At 40.2% G+C, this 22,713-nt stretch overlaps 2 protein-coding genes across 2 annotated transcripts in view; one reads left to right on the forward strand and one right to left on the reverse strand.

Moving 5' to 3' along the window:
• Positions 1–8,236: 8,236 nt before the first annotated feature.
• Positions 8,237–10,383, forward strand: LOC121725749 (basic salivary proline-rich protein 1-like). Its single transcript, XM_042112843.1, has 3 exons — positions 8,237–8,402; positions 9,332–10,254; positions 10,286–10,383. The coding sequence occupies exons 1-3, from the start codon at positions 8,306–8,308 to the stop codon at positions 10,304–10,306; spliced, it is 1,041 nt and encodes a 346-aa protein (XP_041968777.1). The 5' UTR covers positions 8,237–8,305; the 3' UTR covers positions 10,307–10,383.
• Positions 10,384–11,745: 1,362 nt separating this feature from the next.
• The window catches only part of LOC121725763 (transcription elongation regulator 1-like), a 45,606-nt gene continuing 34,638 nt past the window's right edge, over positions 11,746–22,713 (reverse strand). Inside the window, exons 18-23 of the mRNA XM_042112863.1 lie at positions 19,865–19,881; positions 18,520–18,738; positions 14,213–14,335; positions 13,364–13,528; positions 12,145–12,447; positions 11,746–11,856 (exon numbers count right to left, since the gene is read on the reverse strand). Of these exons, the coding sequence (XP_041968797.1) occupies positions 12,148–12,447; positions 13,364–13,528; positions 14,213–14,335; positions 18,520–18,738; positions 19,865–19,881 (824 nt within the window). The 3' untranslated portion in view covers positions 11,746–11,856; positions 12,145–12,147. The remainder of the gene's footprint in view (positions 11,857–12,144; positions 12,448–13,363; positions 13,529–14,212; positions 14,336–18,519; positions 18,739–19,864; positions 19,882–22,713) is intronic.

Here is a 22,713-nt window from a genome sequence, read left to right on the forward strand (position 1 = left end):
TCAGGGTCACCAATGTCACAACTCACATGGTTGTACTTATATGGATACAATATACACACAACACCATAAAATATCATCAGTCATCACGTTATGTCCTTATTTATTTGGTATATTTCAAAGCGATTTTGATATAAAAAAAATATACTTAATATTGTTTCATAATGTACCACAAAATTGAACATAAGAAACAAATTCAACCTTTATTCCAGAGCGTAAGGCACACATTTGGGTTGGACTGAAGGAAACGGGGAACTATGGAAAAAATTTGAAAAATTTTTCGTCAAAATTTTAACCTCTTATAACCACCCTTTTTGAATATACCAATCGATAGGGGGCGCCAAGGGGAGCAAAAAAGCTCAGATAAACTTTACTCAAAAATCAACCTCTGTCGAAAGACAGGCCGAAATGTGACCCTCGTTAGCACGGAGAAAATACTTAAAAAAATTTGCATGAAAAAATTCAACCTCTTATAACCACCCCTTTTGAATACACCAATCGATAGGGGGTGCCAAGGGAAGCAAAAAAGCTCAGATAAACTTTTCTCAAAAATCAACCCCCGTCAAATGACAGGCCGAAATGTGACCCTTGTTAGTATGGCGAAAATACTTAGAAAAATTTGGCTAAGGTTTAGGAACCTACCTGAATTAAATGTTTGTGACATGGGTTAAGGAGGACTGTTTTGGGTGAGAAAAACTCTTACTTACCGTTTCCACCGCCAGTAAACTCTCCGTTTAGAAGAAATTCGCATTTGAGATTTTCGTAATCTTCAGATAAGATCATCTGTTTTCTGATGTTTACGAAGTATTTTTAAGGCATCTCAAGGCTGTGATGAGTGGGTCTTACTTAACTACTCAGCCACGGATACCGAAGGGGGGGCGCAGCCCCCCGCCAAAACAAAAACAAACAATCTAGAAAATCCAAAAGTAGGTTAGGTTCGGTTGGAACTTAGACCACAACACCCAGATATAGGAGCCCCGCGTAGCGGGGCTCCGTCGACTTTCTTTTGTAGTAGTTTGTCAAATAAATTGGGGTAGGTTTGTAAACATTTACCAAGATTAAGATAATATTAAGGGGTTGAAGTAGTTTCTTACGCCATGGTTAGTAGGTAACTAAAAAGAGTGAAATTATTATTTTTAACGAAAAATTAAAACCGACTTCCAAGGTAAAAACAATAATAACATCCTTATAATATTATGAACTAAAAAGTATTAAATAATTTTTCCTATCTAATAGTGCCTTTTTCCGAATTCGGCTAAACCTCAACTAGTTCTGTATTCAATCTTCATAATTTTGAAGTCGGTGCCAGTTCCAAAAGTTTCAAATATTCTGTCAGAGAACTAAAGATTCAGCTATCTGGTACCGACTTCAAAATTATGAAGATTGAGTACAGAAATAGAGCTTCCCCATACAAAAGTTAAAAAAAAATTGGTCTTTCAGCGCTGCTACTTTCACAGTGAACTCTCTACAAGGAACATGTACATACCCTAAAGTATTATCACTTATTTTTATTACACCCTGTATAGGGCTTGAGAGAGCGTTTAAGTCATGGAGTAGAGATCACGGACATCTATAAATTTATTTAAAACCGATTTCCAAGTAGGTAAAAACAATAACAATAGGTACTTATTATTAAATATACCAAAAAGTATTTAATAATTCTTACTCTTTCATACTCTTTCAGAATTTGCCTAAACCTCAAGTTCTATTTCTGTAATACACTCTTCATTATTTTGAAGTCAGTACGAGCTCAGAATCGTGAATTCCATGACAAAATATTTTTAATTTTGGGACTGGCACCGACTTCAAAACTATGAAGATTGTATACAGAGGAGGAGGAGTATCAAATTCAAATATGTGTATCATATAATAAAAATCTTAAATATATGTAACTAAGTAGGTATAGTATAAAAGTATTAAATATATTTCCGTTGTCTGGTACCCGTAACACAAGTCCTTCAGGAAATCAGGAACTTCCCACGGGGCCAGACTGACGTGGTGTGAAGCGTCCATAGATATAAAAAAATAATTAAATATCATAATATTTTAAAATAACAAAAAGATTTTCACAAAATCACTCATCAAACAACAGTATCTATATTAACCAAAGTACTAATAATTGGGTCAAAATATGATGATGCGTGGTGTGAACGTAGTGATGATGATGACGAATAATCTAATATGCTTAATAGCATAATATGCTTTCAGTTCTTAAAACAACACCGAAAGGCGAAACCTCCAAACATGTATCTTCAAGGAGGTTGGAGTTCTGTTCACCACCTTCGAACCATGGCATATCTTGGTGCAAAATCTAACTTTCTGGTAACATATCCCGAAATACCTACTTCATATAAAACCAAAGCCACGATTTTGAGGAGTTCCCTCGATTACTCCTGGATCCCATCATCAGGTCACCACTTTTCTGAACATGGTACCAATCCACGATTATACCCTATACTTACAACAAAACAAAAATTTGAAAATCGGTCCACAAACGGCGGAGTTATCGTTGAACATACATAAAAAATACATATACAGGGTGTAATAAGACCACTTCCGATAACTTTGGGGTTTACATTTTCTACATTTTCTGATTACGAATATGTATTTTTTTTTTAATTTTTTTTTTAAATTTTTTAATTTTTTATTCTTTATTTTTTTATAATTAAAACCCTTTAAACATGATAATAAACCACATAGAAAAATATTTTAAGATATTTTTTTAAATTTTATTATTTTTACCCCAATAAGCATTTGCAAGCGCGCGGTCAACGTTCTCGTGTTCCGAATACAAACCCGAGAACGTTGACCGCGTTAATCAGCTGTTAGCTTCGCCCTACGCACGCTAAGTCGAAAGGTCGTATGCGACGAATGACGATACACTACGAGTTACGACTTACGACAGAACACACAGAAACCCTAATGTATGTCTTTTCAATTTCAAACCCATCAAGGTCACCATGACGTGGAACTTAGAACTCTGACCTCTGACCTCTCATCTAAGCTACTTGCAGTGTTAAGAGTTTAATGGTAGCTCATGTAGAAAACTGTAAGTAACTGTCTGTGCATGTGTAACGACTTACGACAGTATGGCAAACTTCTAAGATTATTAGACTAGTTAAAAAGTTCATCGTAAGTAACGAAACCTATGCGGATGAACTGTTTATCCGCAATCGTCACTTATCAATCGAAATAACAGATGATACACGAAAAAACCTCATACATAAAACTGGCAATTAACTTACGTGAAAAATGTTGAGTTCAAGTGTTCTTACTTCTTTATGCATTTTGAAAATAGTCCTTAACACCAAGCAATAAGACCAGTCACCACCAAGAACGTCAAAAAAACTTCTCGTTAACGAAATGTATCACACCACAAAGTATTTTATTACAACTGAAATAATAATCAATTATTAACACTTTACACAATACTACCACGTTTTGATACTTGAAGTAATTGTTAAAAAATCAAACTTATCTCCTAACAACTATAACAACCTATTACCTCAATGCTCAAATGGCTACTAAATTAAAAAATCTATTTTAATTTTTGAAATAATGTTCGTCGTGTATCGACTTTCGGAAGTAGTCAAAAGACACCGAACGGCGGCTTGCTTTGATCGCGGCGCCGACAAAGCGCGCCGCTCTGCAGGTGCCCGACGCACGTGTCGCTAATCCATTTCAAGGACAATCTAAGTGTTGTACCCTATAAATTCAATACTATTTAGTCGATATTTAAATTACCATTAAATAATAAAAATTATAACTATTATTTAGTAGATCTCATCTCATTTTTTAAATTCGATACCTACATTACCGTGATAAAGTGATTGTTATACCGTGGTACGCGTTATGCGCGTCTAAAATACTTTAATACCTAATTAATTAAATAACTTTTAATTATTGTCGCTTTTCTTAATATTGAGTAGGTATTTGTTTATTTTTAGTTTGACAGTAATCAATACGTACTCGTATGTAAAACTATTACTTAATACGATTTATCGATAAAAAAATTATCGATTACTCAAAATATTCACATTGCACAGGGATACATCCCTATTATTTTACAAAGTTTTTTCTTCAATTTTGTTCAGTCGGCTGTCTAACACGCGCCGTGCTGGTGTAGGTACTGTGACGTTTTTGTTTAAGTTTTGTAATTTTACGTTTAGATGTTGTCATATTATTGCTTGTTTTGTGTATTGTTAACTATTTTTTTTATGTTTGTAATTAATAACGGGCCGTGACAAGATACGTCCGATGAATGTGCGATGCTTTAAGGAACAGGTGAACATCGTCGTCGATAGACGATAGTGCGGTTTAAACATACGTAGTATCCCTAAGTAGTCTGTGGGTTTAAACAGTGCAATAAAAAGTGTTTAAAGAATTGGAATGTCTCCTGTAATTACTTTTGTTAAGTGTTGAATAACTCTGCAATCTACATCGAGTTAGATGGATCATGGAACACAGTTCGAACTGCATTTCATAAAAGCAGACAGCTGATCACAGGTCAGTGAACATGTTATCACGTATGTTTTCCATTGATAGGTATTGATAGGTGCAGTAGGTAACTGTGTATGTATTTTTACAGATGTGTAAATCGGATGATGATCGGATGTGAATTATTATGATTTCTTTTCCTTTTTGGCCGGAAGTAAAAACTGAGTATTTTTGAGTAAAAACCTGAGAAACGGTAATTAATAAATTGTAACATTTTGTTAAATCGTGTAAACTATTGTAATTTAATAATCATTACAATATTGGTGGTTTATTCACTACCTACGGGCTAGGGTATAGGGCACACCAGCTGTTTTGTCTTAACTCATGACTAGCGCAGAGCCGCGCGCGCGGTATTCGGCGCGGGCGGCGCGGGGGGGCCGGCTCGGCCCGGGGTTTCATTCATCGGCGGCGGGCGATATTATCGCGCATTAACTGCACGCATTATACATTGCGTGTTGAAAATTTTGACTATTTTAAAAACTGGCGATTACATGAAAATTTCTTGCACCAATGGATATATCTCATGCCCTATAATAACCCCACGAAGTTATCGGAAGCGGTCTTTTGACACCCGTATAATCCACAGCGGAACATAGAACCTCCTCCTTTTTGAAAGTCGGTTAAAAACGAAAATAGCGACGAAAATTAAAAATTGATTTGATATCCGTTATTTTCGTAAGTCCCTAGGTACCTAGAACGGTAACAAGAAATGTTGACTAAATTCTTAATTATATTATGTGTACTTTAATAATTAATAATAAAAAAATCCCACACAAAACACACAATATTTGGTCTATTTTTGCTCTATATGGTTCCGACTGTACCGTTATATTATAATACTAGCTGTTGCCCGCGACTTCGTCCGCGTGGACTTCAGTTTTTAGCGCGCGATGTCAACAAAATTGGTGTCAAAAGCTTTTATAAAAAAACCCTGGTACCCCTTAAATCAATACAGCTGTGCAGTGTGCACACAATAAGTACTTCATTTTTGTATATTAAACTTTATATTTTATGCCAAATTTTAAAGCTTATTTAGCCCCCCAATTACACAACTTTACCCATAAACTATTTATCATTGATAGGTTTAGCCCCAATTTCACCAACGTCTGTTAGTGTTAACAGCTTGTTAAAATGTCCTGTCTTCTCTTCCATTTATATGAAAAACGAAACAGCTAACGTGATACTAATTCGAGCATTAACTTTAACAGTCGTTGGTGAAATTTGGTCTTAAGGTTACGTCACTGCCTGCACAGATAAAGTACTGAGTTATTTAATACCGTAGAATAGATATAACAATCGAAAAAAATCGAGACTTAAATGTAAGATGATACCACCTCTTATAGAAATACTTTTGAGCAAGCGTCAGCGCGATGTAGAAGACGCACGGCGCCATCTATTATGAATTTTTTGAACAAATTTACGACCCTTACAACCCTTTTTTCCAGTAAAAAAGTAGCTTATGTCCTTTTTCAGGCTTTAGACTATCTGTATACAAAATTTCATTACAATCGGTTCGGTAGTTTTGGCGTTTGGCGTGAAAGCGACTGACATACAGACAGACAGACAGAGATACTTTCGCATTTATAATATTAGTATAGATTATGTGCACACTGCACAGCTGTTTTTGGGTATTTTGATTAATTAAGGGCCGTGCTACACCGGAATGGCAGCAGCGAGGCGAGCACTTTCAGCGCTGCCATTCCGGTGTAGCGCGCTGCGCGGCCCTAAGAGGGGTACCACTTACCAGGGTTTTAAAAAGTTTTTAAATTTGACACAAATTTTGTTGACACCGCGCGCTATCAACTAAAGTCCACGCGGATGAAGTCGCGGGCAACAGCTAGTTATGAATAAAAACAATAATTTATAATAAAGTAGGTATGATTAGTTCTGTTACAATAATGAAGTAAAAAATAAAGCGCCATCTGTTTTCATATATTAGAATTAAAATGTTGATTGCATTGATATATTTTCTGGATGGAATATAGGCCAACACGGTACACTCGAACTCCTTAGAAATGCAGTAGGAGTTCTATAAGATAAGATAGATTGATTATTATTATACCAAGTGATAATATTATTAAACATAATATTCTAACGTATTAAAAACTATAAACAAAAACATAATAACTAATAAGTATGATTAGTTCTATGTTACAATGAAGTAAAAAATAAAACGCCTTCTGTTGAATCGTATTAGAACTAAAATGTTCATTGCATCGATATATTTCTGGATTTTTTATAATATTATACATAAAATATATTTAAGATTTTTGAAATATTATTTTAATACACATCCAAGACCCAGGAACATTGAAAACTTTTTGTTCCGCCTGCGGGACTCGAACCCAGGACCCCCGGGATGAGCGCTGGCCACGCGCAATGCGAATTAATTTTCATCGATATTTTCATGGAAATAAGATATTTTCCCACATCAAAATGTAGCCTATGTCCTTTCTCAGACTCTAGAATAACTGTGTACAAAATTTCATTGCAATCGGTTCAGTAGTTTTGGCGTGAAAGCGAGACAGACAGACAGACAGACAGACAGAGACACTTTCGCTTTTTTTATAATATTAGTATAGACTAGTATAGATAACGGTACAGAAGTCAGCCCTTCATGCGCGAGTTCGACTAGCACTTGGTCGATATTTTTAAATAATTAACACGCGGAGTGGTACATACATAGTTTTATAAGGGTAGCTGTTGGCAGTTGGCTGTTAGCACACAATACACGCCCAGTAATTTTTTGGTGGAAAATTATGTTGGCCTTGATTGCGTCATGTGGAACTGTACCACACCGGCCTTGATCACGACTAATATCGCCAGTCATCGCAGTTCGCACACTCTGAAAATAATAATAGGAGTTTAGGTTACGCATCTTGTATCTATTAGCTCTGTATAATTAATGCCTTCTGTATTATCTAATAAGCTTTGGTAATAACTGTTCTGAGGTAATAACTAATTAGTAATAACAGCTATAAGAATTGATCGTATTGTAATAAACACCATTGCATACAATACAGATTGTACTCTCGTCTCAGCGGCAAGAAAAGACCTACGGCTACCTCATACAATTACCGATTAAATATTTTATTTTATTTGTAAGGAAGATTTACAGCTCATTTAAATTAAGATAGGTAGAGGTAACATTTAGAGCCATGATATAATGGTAGGATTTGTTGGACGGCCCAAACAAATCCTACTATAGTGGCAGCCTTACGGGTCACCTGATGGAAAACAACTTCCGTCGCCCATGGACACTCGCAGCATCAGAAGAGCTGCAGGTGCGTTGCCGGCCTTTTAAGAGGGAATAGGCTAATAGGGGAGTTTAGGGAAGGGAAGGGAATAGGGGAGGGTAGGGAAGGGAATAGGGTAGGGGATTGGGCCTCCGGTAAACTCACTCACTCGGCGAAACACAGCGCAAGCGCTGTTTCACGCCAGTTTTCTGTGAGAACGTGGTATTTCTCCGGTCGAGCCGGCCCATTCGTGCCGAAGCATGGCTCTCCCACGTATACCTCTCCTATTGGCCTATTTATAGCCCAATAGGAGAAACCACTGACCTCCATTATATGTTATTTATATGTATAATGGAGGTCAGTGGGAGAAACGTAAACCTATAAAATAGTTCCTATATGAAAAAGAACAAAGATTTGAATTGTTTTAAAAATAATCATTGGCATATCACTACAACTGTCAAAAAATAAATTATCTGGTCCGCTTTGCTAAAAATGGCCTTTTGAAAATTTTTAAATCAATTTAAAAATAAAAATAAGTAAAAATTAACAAGTGCAATATTTCAAAAAGTAAAAATATGGCCCTAGCAACGAGCTCAGTTATGATTTCGAGGAATTTATCTTTATCGGCGCGGACTCTGGCCAACGCTTGCACCTCCCGGCCGGTCCCAATGCGTAAGTTGTACATTACATAACCCTCCTGGCAGTTGGGTAAAAATATTATAATATTAAAATTGTTACGCAGCAGCTAAAGTTCTATTAGATTCTATTTCTAATGGGTGGAATTTCATTAGTCTCTGTACATATAGCTATATGTGGAGAGACTAATGATCTTCACATTTAAAAGTATCGTCACAAATACAGCTACCTGCACCAACATAACAAAGAATAGAACATCCTGCACATAGGTGTCAGATAAAAAACGTGACACATCGCCGGCTCATCCGTGTTTCCTAGGAGCGGGGAGGAGCGGGGAGGGGCGGGCCGGGACGGGGACCTTCACGCTGCAATACTCGCGCAAAATCCGTACGCAATTCCAAGTCCTACCAGATCGAACAGTTCGACGACTGGTCGCCTCCCTGTGCTCCATGCGACTTGGACGTGTGTACGCTTCAGTCAACAAGCACGGATGGCCAGCGCGTCCACACGAGTATTACAGCGCGGTTGTCCCTTGCAGGGTCGCCGGGAGCGCGGCCGCTGGCGGACCGGGCTGGGTGTGGCCGGGTGGGCCCGTGCTGCCGCCCCCCCGTGCCCGACATCACCGTGTGCCCGCCGCCGCCCGGGCCCTGCGTGCCCAGCTGCAACGGCGGGCCCTGCGAGCTCTGCGCGCCGCCCTGCCCCTGCCCGCCCGCCGACCGCCCCTGCGGCCAGCACTGCGTCAACGCTCAGGGGCAGGGGTCGCATCCCCCGAAAAAAAACCCTCCCTGCGCACCGAAAAGTCGTTAACATCTTTGACCCTACGTCCCAAACTTTTGCACCGGAGCTGAAAAAATGAATGGAAGATAGGTATACTCTCTAGAAACGAGCAACATTGATTTACTTCGCTAAGGGCTATGTAGGTGGTACTCGTGCATTAAAAACCGGGTGATGGTTGGGTGTTTCAGCATCGACGAAAACAGCGTCGGCGGCGGGCGGCGAGGCGGTGCGGCGCAGCGCGTCGTGCACGCAAGTGGCGGGCGGGCCGGGCCGCCAGCCCGACGCGCCGGTGCTAAGGGTTGAGTCCGCTACCCTCATACACAAGCGCCATAGCTCCGGCAAGGCGCACGATGCCGGCTGCCCCTGCCCCTCGCCCTGCGGGCCGTGCGGCTGTCCCAAGGGCTGCGGCTGCCTCCCGCCGCCCTGCAACCTGCCGCCCAAGTGCATCCAGTACATGACTGGCTACTACTACTACCCGTACGGCACATGGTTCGCCGGCCCCTACCACGTCCAAGGCATCTGCCAGCCGGTCGGCAAGGACTCGCTGAGCTGCGACGAGGGGAGCGGGTCGCCGCCGGGCCCGCCGAAGGACTGCCGCGAGAAGTCCAACAACTCCATTCTCGATTATTGCAAGAAGATAAAGAAGCAGTGTTCGCCCGCGAAAGCCAACTGCTCGCGGCCTTCCAGTCCATCGTGTCCGCCGAAGCCTGCTTGTCCTCCGCCGAAGCCCGCGTGCCCCCCGCCTAAGTCCGCGTGCCCTCCGCCTAAGACCGCGTGCCCTCCACCGAAGCCCGCTTGTCCCCCGGCGAAGCCCGCGTGCCCCCCGTCGAAACCCGCTTGTCCGCCCTCGAAAGCAAAGTCTCTCGAAGAAATTTGTAAATCTACAAAGAAGCCCTTCCCGCCGAATCCCCCGAACCCGCCGAAGGCCAGCTGCCCGCCGGTCGCCAAGTCGAAGTCTTCGAGAGGAATTTTCGGCGGCAAGGAGGCCGCCTCGTCGTGCCCGTCGACGGTCCTGTATCAAGCGTTACCCGCGAAGACCGACAAGGCAGCGAAATCTATATTCGAGTTCTACCTGAAGAGTCCGCAGAAGCCGAGCACCGCGCCCGACAGATCGTGAGGCGCACGTGTCGCGATCTGAAACCTTGTCCAAAACTTATTTCTGACTAGTTTACATGTGATTCATGTTTTGTTGCAAATAGCTATACTGCTCACTTCAGAGAATAAAAATTATTTAGCAACAGCTTTGTTTTCTTACTAGCTGAGAAGTTTGTTTAGTTGGTGGATGCATTCAAAATTCAAATGCAATTTGTTCTTTAACAAATTAAACAGGAGAAAAATAATAATAGCGCTTTATTAAATACCTCTCGTTTGTCAAACGCCCAAAATGGGAGTCGTAGTACGACCTAATATAAATAAACAATTTAAGGGTCACAAGGGGTTACACACGGCGCCGCATGGGCAGCGGCAGCGATGGCGGTTTCATACTAAGGTGATTATCTCGATGGCCGTCGCGAGCTGGCCGCTGCGGTTTGGCCGCTAGTGCGCGCCCGGGCTTACACAGTACACACAGTGGGGCTCATAGAATTACAGGGATTAGTAATAGAGCCGTGTGTAAACAGCCTAAGCCAGCTTATATTGTTTCTCTCCTTGTTACTTCTTACAACGTAAACAATAAAACAGAGATGCAAATAAAAGCCGCCAGCACATTAGTGTGAGGCGATATTTCAATTAGTGTAAACATAAACCATTTTGTTGTGATGATTTCAAGAGTGATCCACTTGGCGCGCATTTCTAACCTACTGCGTAAAAAATGTATGGAATGTTATTTTCTCAGTGTGTTTTGTTAAAGGGTTTATAAAGTACCAAATAAATATGAATAAAACCATTTACACGATTTTATTTATAATGATTACCTTTAGAGCGCTTACAGACGAACGGCACGTGTCAGCGGCAAGCGTCGGCGGCAGTCGACGGCAGCCGTCGACAGTTTATCACGCTTGTAGTTGTGACGTACCGCGTAAAGGTAAGCGTCCACCGGTTGGTATCGTATGCAACGGACGTCTCGCATCAAGCGGATAATTTGTTTACAGTACGTCCACTGTATCGGCAGCGTACGGATAACCGACTAGCCAGTATATTTACCTTCAAATTAGTCCAAACAAAGTTCCTAAGTCAAAATTTCTGCTTTCGACTTTTCCAACCATACCCCCCTTTTGAGCATTCATTTACTACGCAAGTCGGTAATCCGTACGCTGCGTCAAATCGGGTGCCGCTGCCGCTGCGGCCGCGGCTGACGGACGCGTCACGCGGTTTAACAATGTGCACGTTTGCAGCAACGCATTATGATTTATGTCCAGTTTCTGAAGTTTTTTGACAGGAGTTCAACTGCCGCTGCGGCGTGTAAGTAAACAGCCTAACGGAAGCGTCCGATAATTTGTTCCCAGCTTTAATGTCCCATAATATAAGATTTGATCTCAAAATTCGGTGTTGAAATTTTCAACTTCAATATTCTTCAACATTCTAGGTTAACGTTTGAATCTAGATACTCTACTCACTAACCTGCATTTAGACGCGTAGGTCGCGTAGGAAATGAAACGACAGCTCTTGGTCAAACATTGTATTTAAATTATCACTATAGGAAAGTTTATTCACAATTACACTGACTCCCGTCCGGCGCCGCGCCGCCCCGCTCCCCGCTCCTGCCGCGGGCGATCTGCAAGATGGACCATATAATACACACTATTTTACCTATTTTTCTAATAAAATTACAGAAATCACAGTATGAAAATAACCCGAAAACTCGGCCGCGCCAAATTTTAGGCATGGCAAACATGGCCTCACTGTAGTCTGCATTTCAAATTCACTTTGATCTATTTAGATCAAAGTGAACATTTTGTAAACAAAGCTCTGCTATATTATGATGACTACAGAGGGCTTTAAAAAAACGAGTAGACTTAAAAATGTTTGCCTACATTGACATGATAAAGAAAGTGCGTTGTACTTGTCACTGTTTGGCGCGACGCGCGGGCTCGGTGGCGGTGGGCGGCGGCGGCGGGCCCTTCTTCTCCAGCTCCTCGAGGTAGGCCAACACGAGCTGGTCGCGCTCCTCCGGCACGTGGTCGAGCGCCGTGTAGCGCGCGTCCGCCCGCAGCGCGTCGTGCAGCTGCGCCAGCGCGTGCGGCGTGTCGCGCGTCGCCGCCAGCGTGCGGTGCGTGATGCTGCGCGTCTCTTGCAGCAGCTGCCGCAGCGCCGTCTTTGCCGCGCTCTGCTTGTCGCGCTGGTAGTCGCGGAACTCGCGCTCCATCTGAAAAGTAGCATGGAGAATGCGACAGCTGAGTAATCGTATCGTTATCGAAATTGTCGCGTATGAAAACAATGACAGCTCCCGTGCATTAGACATTCGGTGATAGTGCAGCTGCTATATCTTATCTTATTATACCTTTAAACGAGCAATTCTTGTATATAAATATATAATTGCAATCTGGGAATCGGCTCCAACGATTTTCATGAAATTTAGTATATAGGGGGTTTCGGGGGCGATAAATCGATCTAACTATAGTTTGTGCGTTTTAAGATGATATGGGTGACAGTTTTCATATTCCTTGCTACGGGTTTTTTTTTACAAGAAAACAAAAAAAAAAACTAAATGTATTAATTATATTCCATCTACAAAAACAAATGTTTCCTATAATTGTAAATTAATAAAAATGAAAAGTTTCTAAATGCTAACTTATTAATATAAAATTATAAATATTAACTGTGAAATAGGAGTATAAAAATTATGTTACGAAAACATTTGAAAATATCAGATGCATGAAACGGAACTTATGTCAATAGAGATTGACTCTGTTGAATCGAAATCAAATCGATAAAAAAGGGCGGCCATCTTAAATCGCCGGCACCACTGAAATGTCAGTACGAAATCGATAATTTCGATTGCAATTCCTTTACGAAGTGATTCGATATTTTTAAATTATCGATTGATTTTTGTTAGGTAACTTCCCTACTATTGTCAATTATAATGTGTCACGCATATCATCATAAAACGCACAAACTATAGGAATCATATTTAGAAAATGTCATTTTATTCGTGTTTTATCGAATACCGAGCAAAGCTCGGTCAAACAGCTAGTTTGTAATGGTATTGCATCGTCTCAAATTGTCTTTAATCGGTATTTCAAACAACGACGTCACGAGTGAATTATTGCGTGCGTGCGTACCTGTGCGGCGCTGCGGTAGACGGGGGCGGTGGGCGCGTCGGCGAGCAGCTTGCGGACGTCGCGCCAGTGCGCGGTGCAGCCCACGCCGAGCTCCGCCAGCAGCGCGCGCAGCTTGTCGCGCCGCTTGTTGCCCAGCGAGCTGATGTGCTGACCGAATATGCGCTCCTGGTATCAAAATTATATCGATCAGAAAGAGAGCCAATAAACTTTACATAAAAATTAAGTAAAGGAATAAATATAGGAACAAGGAATAAATACAGGAACAAGGAATAAATACAGGAACAAGGAATAAATACAGGAACAAGGAATAAATATTATTATTAAAGCTTCAGACCACGTCGAACTCCCAATGTTTTTTTTTTTTATAAAATTGGGGCCGTCTATGGACTGTTCGTCCATATCCTTTTTTTGTTTTTTTATTATTTACATTTTTCGCACCAAGGATAATTGAATTAATATTATAAATTTTAATTAGAACTCCCAGTGTTGAATATCCAAGGAAGTCGTGTTACTGACCAGAAAGCGGTAATAATAAATAATAATATTATAATATTCAAAATATTACACACCACATACTAATGTGCAATATTGAATTATTATCATAATCCATAATCACAGAATAACTTTTGTTCTTTCAGTGGGATCAAAGGCGACCTTACATGCGCACCAACGCGCCGCACACTTAACCAAAGAGGTTTAAGGTTTTGTCTAAGTTAAAATTTAAGAAATTCTCTAATGGAAGAGTATTTTTTTATACAAAAGTGTCTGTGAAGAACAACAATAATCATAGACTTAATATATTAATAAATCGTTACAGGCGACGTCGAGAGAGTACCTAACGCCAGTTACCTTGTCCTCCTTGCTGAGCTCCTCGGCGAGCGCGTATCGGTGGTCCTTCTTCAGCTGCTTCTTGGCCTCGCGCCACACCAGGTCCGGGTTCCGCACCAGGTCAGCCAGCAGAGCGTTGAAGTGCTGCAAAATGTACGTCATTTACAGGTTACAGGTTATACTATAACTAGCTTTTGCCCGCGGCTTCGCTCGCGTTATTAGAGGTATGTATTATTCATTTGAATTTATCATTATTATTACAATATTGAATATATTAAAATCTTATTTAACCCTCGGTTGGTCGCGTGGGGTCTTTAAAAGCCCGTAGTTTGAGAAATCGAGAAAAAACTATATTTAAATTAATCGTAGCAACTCCGCTCTTTAGGTAGCTTCCGGGAAGGAATTATATTTCGATATAATTGCCACTAATCTGAACTGGTGTGCACGTGTTATGTGTTACAGATGTGTTTATTCACGCTGGGGTCTTTAAAGACCCCAGGTGACCAACCGCGTAACTAAATTCGATTTGATATTTTCATACAGTTTTCACATTTCTTTTGTGATTTTCCTTCTATTTTAATAATAAATGCATTAAAATATTCGTGTGTTAATTCTTATTGTTTTATATTGCATATAAGAAGTTTTACACGCACTTTTCCAGAAATGCATATTTTGCTATGTAAACCAAAATGATGATGATTATTATTTGGTGATGATTAGAAACTAATTGTCGGTACATTTACCATACGTTTAAAGTATTAGAACAGGAAAATGTATAAAATATATAAGATTTTTTTGCTGAAAATTTGTCAATATTTAACATTCAATACTTTATATGTTATTTGGACTTAGCTTTTTAAATTTCAATCTAAGTTATAGGAAATTTAACTGTTATTTTAGTTATCTACACATTTTACCACAATTTTAAAATAATGTTGATTTTTTTAATTTTCCCAACTCACGGTTTCTACTTCAAATCTTTTTACTTCTATTTTTAATTTGTAAGTTTTGGTATCATGTATTCAAAATATAATTAATCTTTTGATTAACTCTGATTAACATTGAATTAAATAACAATAATTTATAGAAAAAAGTTAAGAAATATATAAATTTATGCCATTTTATGTCATTTAATTTTCGGGCTTTCAAAGACCCCAGGTGACCACCAGGTTATTTTAAAAGCGCGACCAACCGAGGGTTAAGCGAACGTGACGACGTGGGAGAGCCATGCTTCGGCACGAATGGGCCGGCTCGACCGGGGAAATATCACGTTCTCACAGAAAACCGGCGTAAAACAGCGCTTGCGCTGTGTTTCGCCGAGTGAGTTTACCGAAGGCCCAATCCCCTACCCTATTCCCTTCCCTACCCTCCCCTATTCCCTTCCCTTCTCATCCCTACCTTCCCCTATTCCCTCTTAAAAGGCCGGCAACTAGTGCCCGACCGAAGTTCGGCGGCCGAAGCCTTCTTCGGAAAAAAACCACCTTCGGCGAACCTTCGGCTTCGGCCTAAAACCCGGCCGAAACCGAAGGTTTCGCCGAAGGTCCGAGCAACCGTCGAAATTAAACGAACTGTTACGAAAGCCTGTGTGAAATGTGAATCGTGAGAGAGCGACGCGACGGACCGGTCGTGTATGAAGAGGGCGCTGGGAGTCACTGTCAAATACAAACTTCTTAATAAATTCTTAATATGCACTAACTTCTTAATAAATCATTTAATTTTTTATTAAGAAGTTACTGTTTGTTTATTTTATTTTTCAGTCTAGTTTCGGTCTAGTCGAGTAAAACAAAGACTCATTGATTAATCTAATTATTGTTATTTGCGAAATAATAAAGAAATTATTATTTTTTACAATAGTACAGTCAAAATGTAGTTGTAGAATGCGTGAGAGATTTCTGAGAGATTTCTGCTGGAACTTATTCAGGGTGCTTGGGGACAAAACATACTAAAAGTCCTTAAGTCTAGGAGGTGAGCAGGAGTGAGGGGAGGGTGACAAAATGATTTCTTAGGTTTACGCGAGTATCACTCATTATATTACAAGATTCAAACACTTACGGATTTTGTCGCGGAGAGAGATAAAGGGTGACAAAAGTCAAAATTTTTGGTTTTTGGCTAATAACTAAAATACGATGCCTTGTAGCCTTATTCTGATTGAATAGTAGCTTTACCGCTTCTATGCTTCGTTCAGTAAGTGAGAGGGCTGTAAACACATCCACCATCCCCTCATTACACCCCTTGACGCGGCGACACACCAGTAGCACCCCAGGGTGTTGCAGACGACGCAAGGCATTACGGTAATTAGTTTGGTGGTGAGGGGCCTTGCACGGATTTGAATATTGCTAAAAATAATAACAAACTAAATTTAAACTATGGATTTCCGCAAAGTAACGCCTGATTCCATTAACTATTTAATATTCATTGTAGTTGTAGACAATTTTGAACAAAATTAATTACTGAGAGTCGAGATTAAGATTATAAACCTTCGGCTTCGGCCGAAGGTTGTGGCGATTGCCGATTAATCGGCTTCGGCTTCGGTCAAAAATAGACCTTCGGTCGGACACTACCGGCAACGCACCTGCAGCTCTTCTGATGCTGCGAGTGTCGATGGGCGACGGAAGTTGCTTTCCATTAGGTGACTCGTTTGCCCCCTTATTTCATAAAAAAAAACGTCTTCATCATAGTAGCTCTAATCTTTAATTTCAGTTCAATCAATCGAAAATCTAAGAAGATATATACAAACTTTCATGACCTATTTTATCCCCTTAGGGGTGGAATTTATCAAAATCGTAGCTTTATGCATGCAAAGTCTCAGCCCGATCGAATAAAAATTGACAAAGTTTCATACAAACTTTCATTCCCTTAGGGGTGGAATTTATCTAAATCCATTCTTAGCGGATGCCAACGTCATAACATCTAGCTGCATGGCAAATTTCAGCCCGATCCGTCCAGTGGTTTAGGCTGTGCGTTGATAGATCACTATGTCAGTCAGTCTGTCACCTTTGAGTTAGTCTTAGAAAAGTTAAAAAAGGCCAAAAAAATAACGTCTGTTGTATGGGATGCCCCCCTTCAATATTATCTTTATTTTGTTTTTAGTTTTTTTTTATAGCGCCCGTGGCATAAATATATAATCGGTAAAAAATTCAGAAGTCTAGCTATAGCGGTTTTTGAGATACAACTTGCAGACAGACAGACAGACAGACAGATAGACGGACAGACAGAAGGACAGACATCGAAGTTTCAGTAATAGGGCCCCGTTTTTACCACTTGGGTACGGAACCCTAATAACAGAGATCAATACAAATTACAAGTATTTGGTATAACTCTTTAAAAAATCTATACTAATATTATAAATGCGAAAGTATCTCTGTCTGTCAGTCTGTCTGTCTCGCTTTCACGCCAAAACTACCGAACCGATTGTAATGAAATTTTGTACACAGATAGTCTAAAGCCTGAGCAAGGACATAGGCTACTCTTTAACTGGAAAAAAGGGTTGTAAGGGGGTGAAAATGCGTTAATTTGTTCAAATTAAGTTAGTTCCAAAAATTCATAATAGATGGCGCCATGCCGACTCCTACATCGCGCTGACGCTTACTCAAACGTCTTTCTATAAGAGGTGGTATCATCTTACTATGAACTTCCGATTTTTTCGATTGTTATTTCTATTGTACGTTATTAAATAACTTAGTAGTCAGTACTTTATCTATGCAGTGACGTAACCTTTAAACATATCAATGATAAATAGTTTATGGGTAAAGTTGTTTGGCAATTGGCATACTTAAATAAAGTTTAATTTAAAAAAATGGTACCAGGGTTTTTTTATAAAAGCTTTTGACACCAATTTTGTTGACATCGCGCGCTATAAACTGAAGTCCACGCGGACGAAGTCGCGGGCAACAGCTAGTACAATAATAAAATATTTAAAATGAACTGACAAAAAACTGGGTCATAATAATTTTTTATTCTTACAAGTAAGGACGGGTAATAAGTCGAATGAACTGTATATTTTATTACTTTGGCCAGAGTTTGACCAGTTATTATGAAAAATATCAGAAGAAAGTGATTAATTCATCACATTGTCTATTCAATTTTGGTATTATATACAACGACCAGTCATTATGTATAATAGCTATTTAATCACTATAACTGTAACATATAATATTTAGATACAAGTAAAAGAAGTTGCATATTTTCGCTGTCCAAATAATAAAGGACAAAACATATATCGTATGACAGTTTGAACTTTGAGTATACTAAAGGGAAAGCGACAAGACAAGATGGCATTTACTAAGAAAAGTAATAAATGTACGTCTCAAAAATGTCTCGGACGGTACCTGCACGGCCTCGTCCCGCTTGTGGAACTCCCTCTCCTTGTCGCGGTCGCGCAGGCTGGTGGCGAGCGCGCGCTGCACCTGCCGCTCGCGCTCCTTGATGGAGGCCTGCGCCCGCGCCTCCCGCGCCCGCGCCGCCTCCCCCTCGTCGCCGGACCCCGCCCCCGCCGCGCCGCCCTCCGCCTCCGACTCCTCCCCCGAGCCCGCACCCTCCTCCGCCGCCTCCTCCACTCCCTCCTGTGCCGATTGCAAATAGAATTACGATATTATGTTACATTCGATTTCAGTTTTTTGAAATAAATATGGCATGACCATGAAAATCGGAAATAAACATGGCATGACCATGAAAGTTGATTTCAGTTACAACAATTGTTACAAATTTTTAATTTTTAAACATTATCATGGTTACGTTTATCCACGCTGGTTAGATTTGCGTTTTTATGAATTGATACGATTCATGAATGTCTCGTCTCGAATAAGAATAACAGTTAACATTCCAGACTCGAATGTTAACTGTTATTTTTCTTTTAATAACTGAAAAGTACAAAATATAATCCATTATTATTTTTAGTGATCAATATGACGTACAACGATGTACCTCGATGTACTGACATTCATTCGGTCTAGGTATCTCGTAAGTATATTAGATTTCTTGTATAATTTAACAAAAGGACAAACCTCGGAGGTGTATAAAGAAAACAGCAATGGTATTAAAACATATTATAATTCTAAAATCGCATTCACAAATAAATGATAAAAATTAAGATTTTTATTTACACTTAAATAACATAAAAGTACTCAGGGTCCTCAGAAAGGGACAACTTATTGTTCACACTTTTCCTACATCGCGTCGTTACTGCTAGTGCTGAGTGCTGACTGCTGGGACCTAAGTGGTATTGTTACGTCGTCCCTTTCTAAGCGTCTCGGGTACCTGAACAAATTGCAATCAATAATTTCGACAACGAAGTAAAAATAGAAAATGAACGGAATCCCACACATTTTTGACATCTATATTTAGCTTTCAAAATTATCGAATGCAATTGACTCAGTACCCTGTTACTTTAAAGTCTTTATACATTGTAGCTTTCAGCTGGGGCCTCGAACCCCTACGTTCCCGGATGAAGGAACGTTTAAGGGTCGGTACATTTTCCTCAGTAAAACAAAAAAATTTACACAGATAACACTATTCGTTACAAAACTAGCTCTGTCAAGTGAATACAAACTTGTCAAAGACTGCTCGCTTGTATAAGCTATCCGCAGTGTAAATACTTCATTGTGGTCCAAACCACGAGGCTAGTAACCGTACAGATTTAATGTAAAGTTTTGTGACTTTACATTAAATCTGTACGGACCTTGAGGTTTGGTCTGTGGAGGACTGCTACTGAAATAGAATATGTCTATTACCTATATTGTCTGTCAACGGTTACGGTTGTATTATGTATATGAATGAATACTCTTAAACATAATTTCTAACTATTTACACCAATTAATTAATTTACAGTAACAGTTTTATTGTTATGATCTGTATTTATAGGTATGTACTTATTATATTTTGTAAAAATAAATTTAAAAGCGATACTTCATGTATTTCTTAACTAGTCAGTAGATTCGGAACGATTAAAGGCATTTAATATAAAGTTTATTACTAATAAGGCTGCGTTTCCACCAGAGATGTGTTGCGAGGAATGTGTTTTAAGATCCAATAGAATCGTTGCGCTGAGCGAGCTCACGTCAATGAAGCGATTCTATTGATTCTCAAAGACACATTCCTCGCAACACATCTCTGGTGGAAACGCAACCTTATCGTGGCACACATCTCCGATGTGACATTTTGGCGGAGTTACATAAAATGTTGGCCACGTGCCAAGACATCCTCATGAGTCTGTAATAGTATAGAAGCGCCGTATAAAAGTGAGTCCGCACTACGCGATACTACGCGGCAGCGACGCGAAACGACACAATTCACGTTTCATAGAACTGACGTTTAACAAACGTCAGTTCTGAACGTGAATTGTGTCGCGTCGCGTCGTTTCGCTTTATGGCTCATTTTCATTGCTCGTTAACTCGTTCGTTATACAGCATGCGGGCAGTCCCCGCAGCCGAGATAACGACCAATGAAAGTTACAAGTCGATACGCGTTCGTTACACCGCCTGCGGGGATTGCCCGCATGCTTTATACCGACCGTGATATCGACCAATGAAATTCATCGGTCGATATACAGCCTGCGGGACGCGAGTTGCCACGTTTCCGACAGTTCGTAATGGCCGCCATACTACTGGCCATACAACGCGAAGAGCCAAAATTTCGCGGCGTAAGTTTCGTTGCGGAACGCGCGCGTAAGTGAGTATTTAAAATTCTCAGATGTAATGTGTGCGTTAACGATTTGGAGTTAAGGTTTGATTTGCTATGTTTGGTTTTGATAATTCCGTCGCGTATCTAAGTGTGTTGCTATACAAAACATTACCGCCGAATCGCTGCCGAACAATACGCTCGACTCGGCTCGACGGAAATTTGGCTGGCGACGGAATTTCGGCATAGTGTGTCGTCTGTCGCGTTACGTCCGTATTTTTTATGGGTTTGGTACGCGGCGTAAACGCGGCGGAATTTAGCCTAGTGTACTTAGACACATACTGTAACAAATGATTTTATGTCTAGTACCTTGAAATCAGGTTGTTGTTCCATGGCAAGAACGTCTGTAACTGGCGACGAACACAGAGGTTCTCCCCAGCCCTGCGGGCCTTATCGACTAATGAAAACGGTTCCCCGAATGCGGGCCCTGTGGCACGCGTTCCAGAAATCTCCCGCACCCCGCATGCGGGCCCTATCGACTAATGAAAACGGTTCCCCGAATGCGGGCCCTGTGGCACGCGTTCCAGAAATCTCCCGCACCCCGCATGCGGGCCCTATCGACTAATGAAAACGGTTCCCCGAATGCGGGCCCTGTGGCACGCGTTCCAGAAATCTCCCGCACCCCGCATGCGGGCCCTATCGACTAATGAAAACGGTTCCCCGAATGCGGGCCCTATCGACCAATGAAAATGAGCCATTAGTGCCGTCAGGCCTTTTAAACTAGTAGGACTGAAACTCTTCAATCGAGTACTTTACATGTTGTACCGCGGCGTACAACTACTTACAACTAATCTCAAACATCTCTCGCATAAGGAACGTCCGTGAACATAATATTACATGATTTGTTTCCACCTAACACTTTGCTGACAAAATCGTCCTCAGAGATTCAACAAATTCATAACACAGTAGACCGTTTCTAAAAACGTAGATATTAATTTCATTTTATAATATAATGACATTTTGTAAAATATGTATATTTAAGTCGAGTATATATAAAAATTAAAATTGAGCTGTTACCAATAAAATTATATTTTAAGAACAAAACTAATTCTGTCAGCGAATACCTTATGTCCAATGTTGCTATACTTACCTTAACACCCAATACACCAGAGCCTGTTAAAGTATATGGTATTCAATAATATCGTGCCCTCTCCATATTATATAATACGAAAAGGAGATGGATACTTCATTACAGTCAACTTTTACGGGCGCTGGCGGACTTGGCAGCTAATGTTGTAACATTATGCTATTTAAAATACACAACTTACGGTATAACTTAATGATACCGAATATGTACACAATTTATTTACAATACTCAAATTTGTGTGCGAGAGACCGTAGGGCGCTGCTCCGTACTATAGCATCACGGTCCTTATACTTAAAAAAGTAAAGCATACTTTTTTTGCTAAATTTTATTCGTAGTTGTCGTAGAGTAAATGCGTTTTTTAGCTAGGAATCATTTTCAGAAAATGTCTTTTTATTCGTGTTTTAGCGATAATTGATAAACTGAAAAATATGACTCTTCCTGACATCTATTGGCGAATAATAATACTATTTTGTAAACAACTAATTGTTTTAACGACCAGCAGATGGCGTTATTAAGTAACACGAAGTCAATGAGTGTTTGCTATACCGAGCAAAGCTCGGTCATCCAGGTACTAATCATTGTATGTTGAAATTGTTAGGACTATGGACTCTATCAGTACCGAGCGACGTCTCTACACCCTCGTGTCCAGTCAGGGTACGTATATGTGTACGTCGTGTGTCGTGACACAGCCGTGTTTATATCCGAGAACATGTAACGAATATACCCATAACTAATAAGATATGTATAAATAAAGAAGTAA

Source organism: Aricia agestis, chromosome 3 (genome assembly GCF_905147365.1).
Source record: "Aricia agestis chromosome 3, ilAriAges1.1, whole genome shotgun sequence".
Taxonomy (NCBI): Eukaryota; Metazoa; Arthropoda; class Insecta; order Lepidoptera; family Lycaenidae; genus Aricia; species Aricia agestis.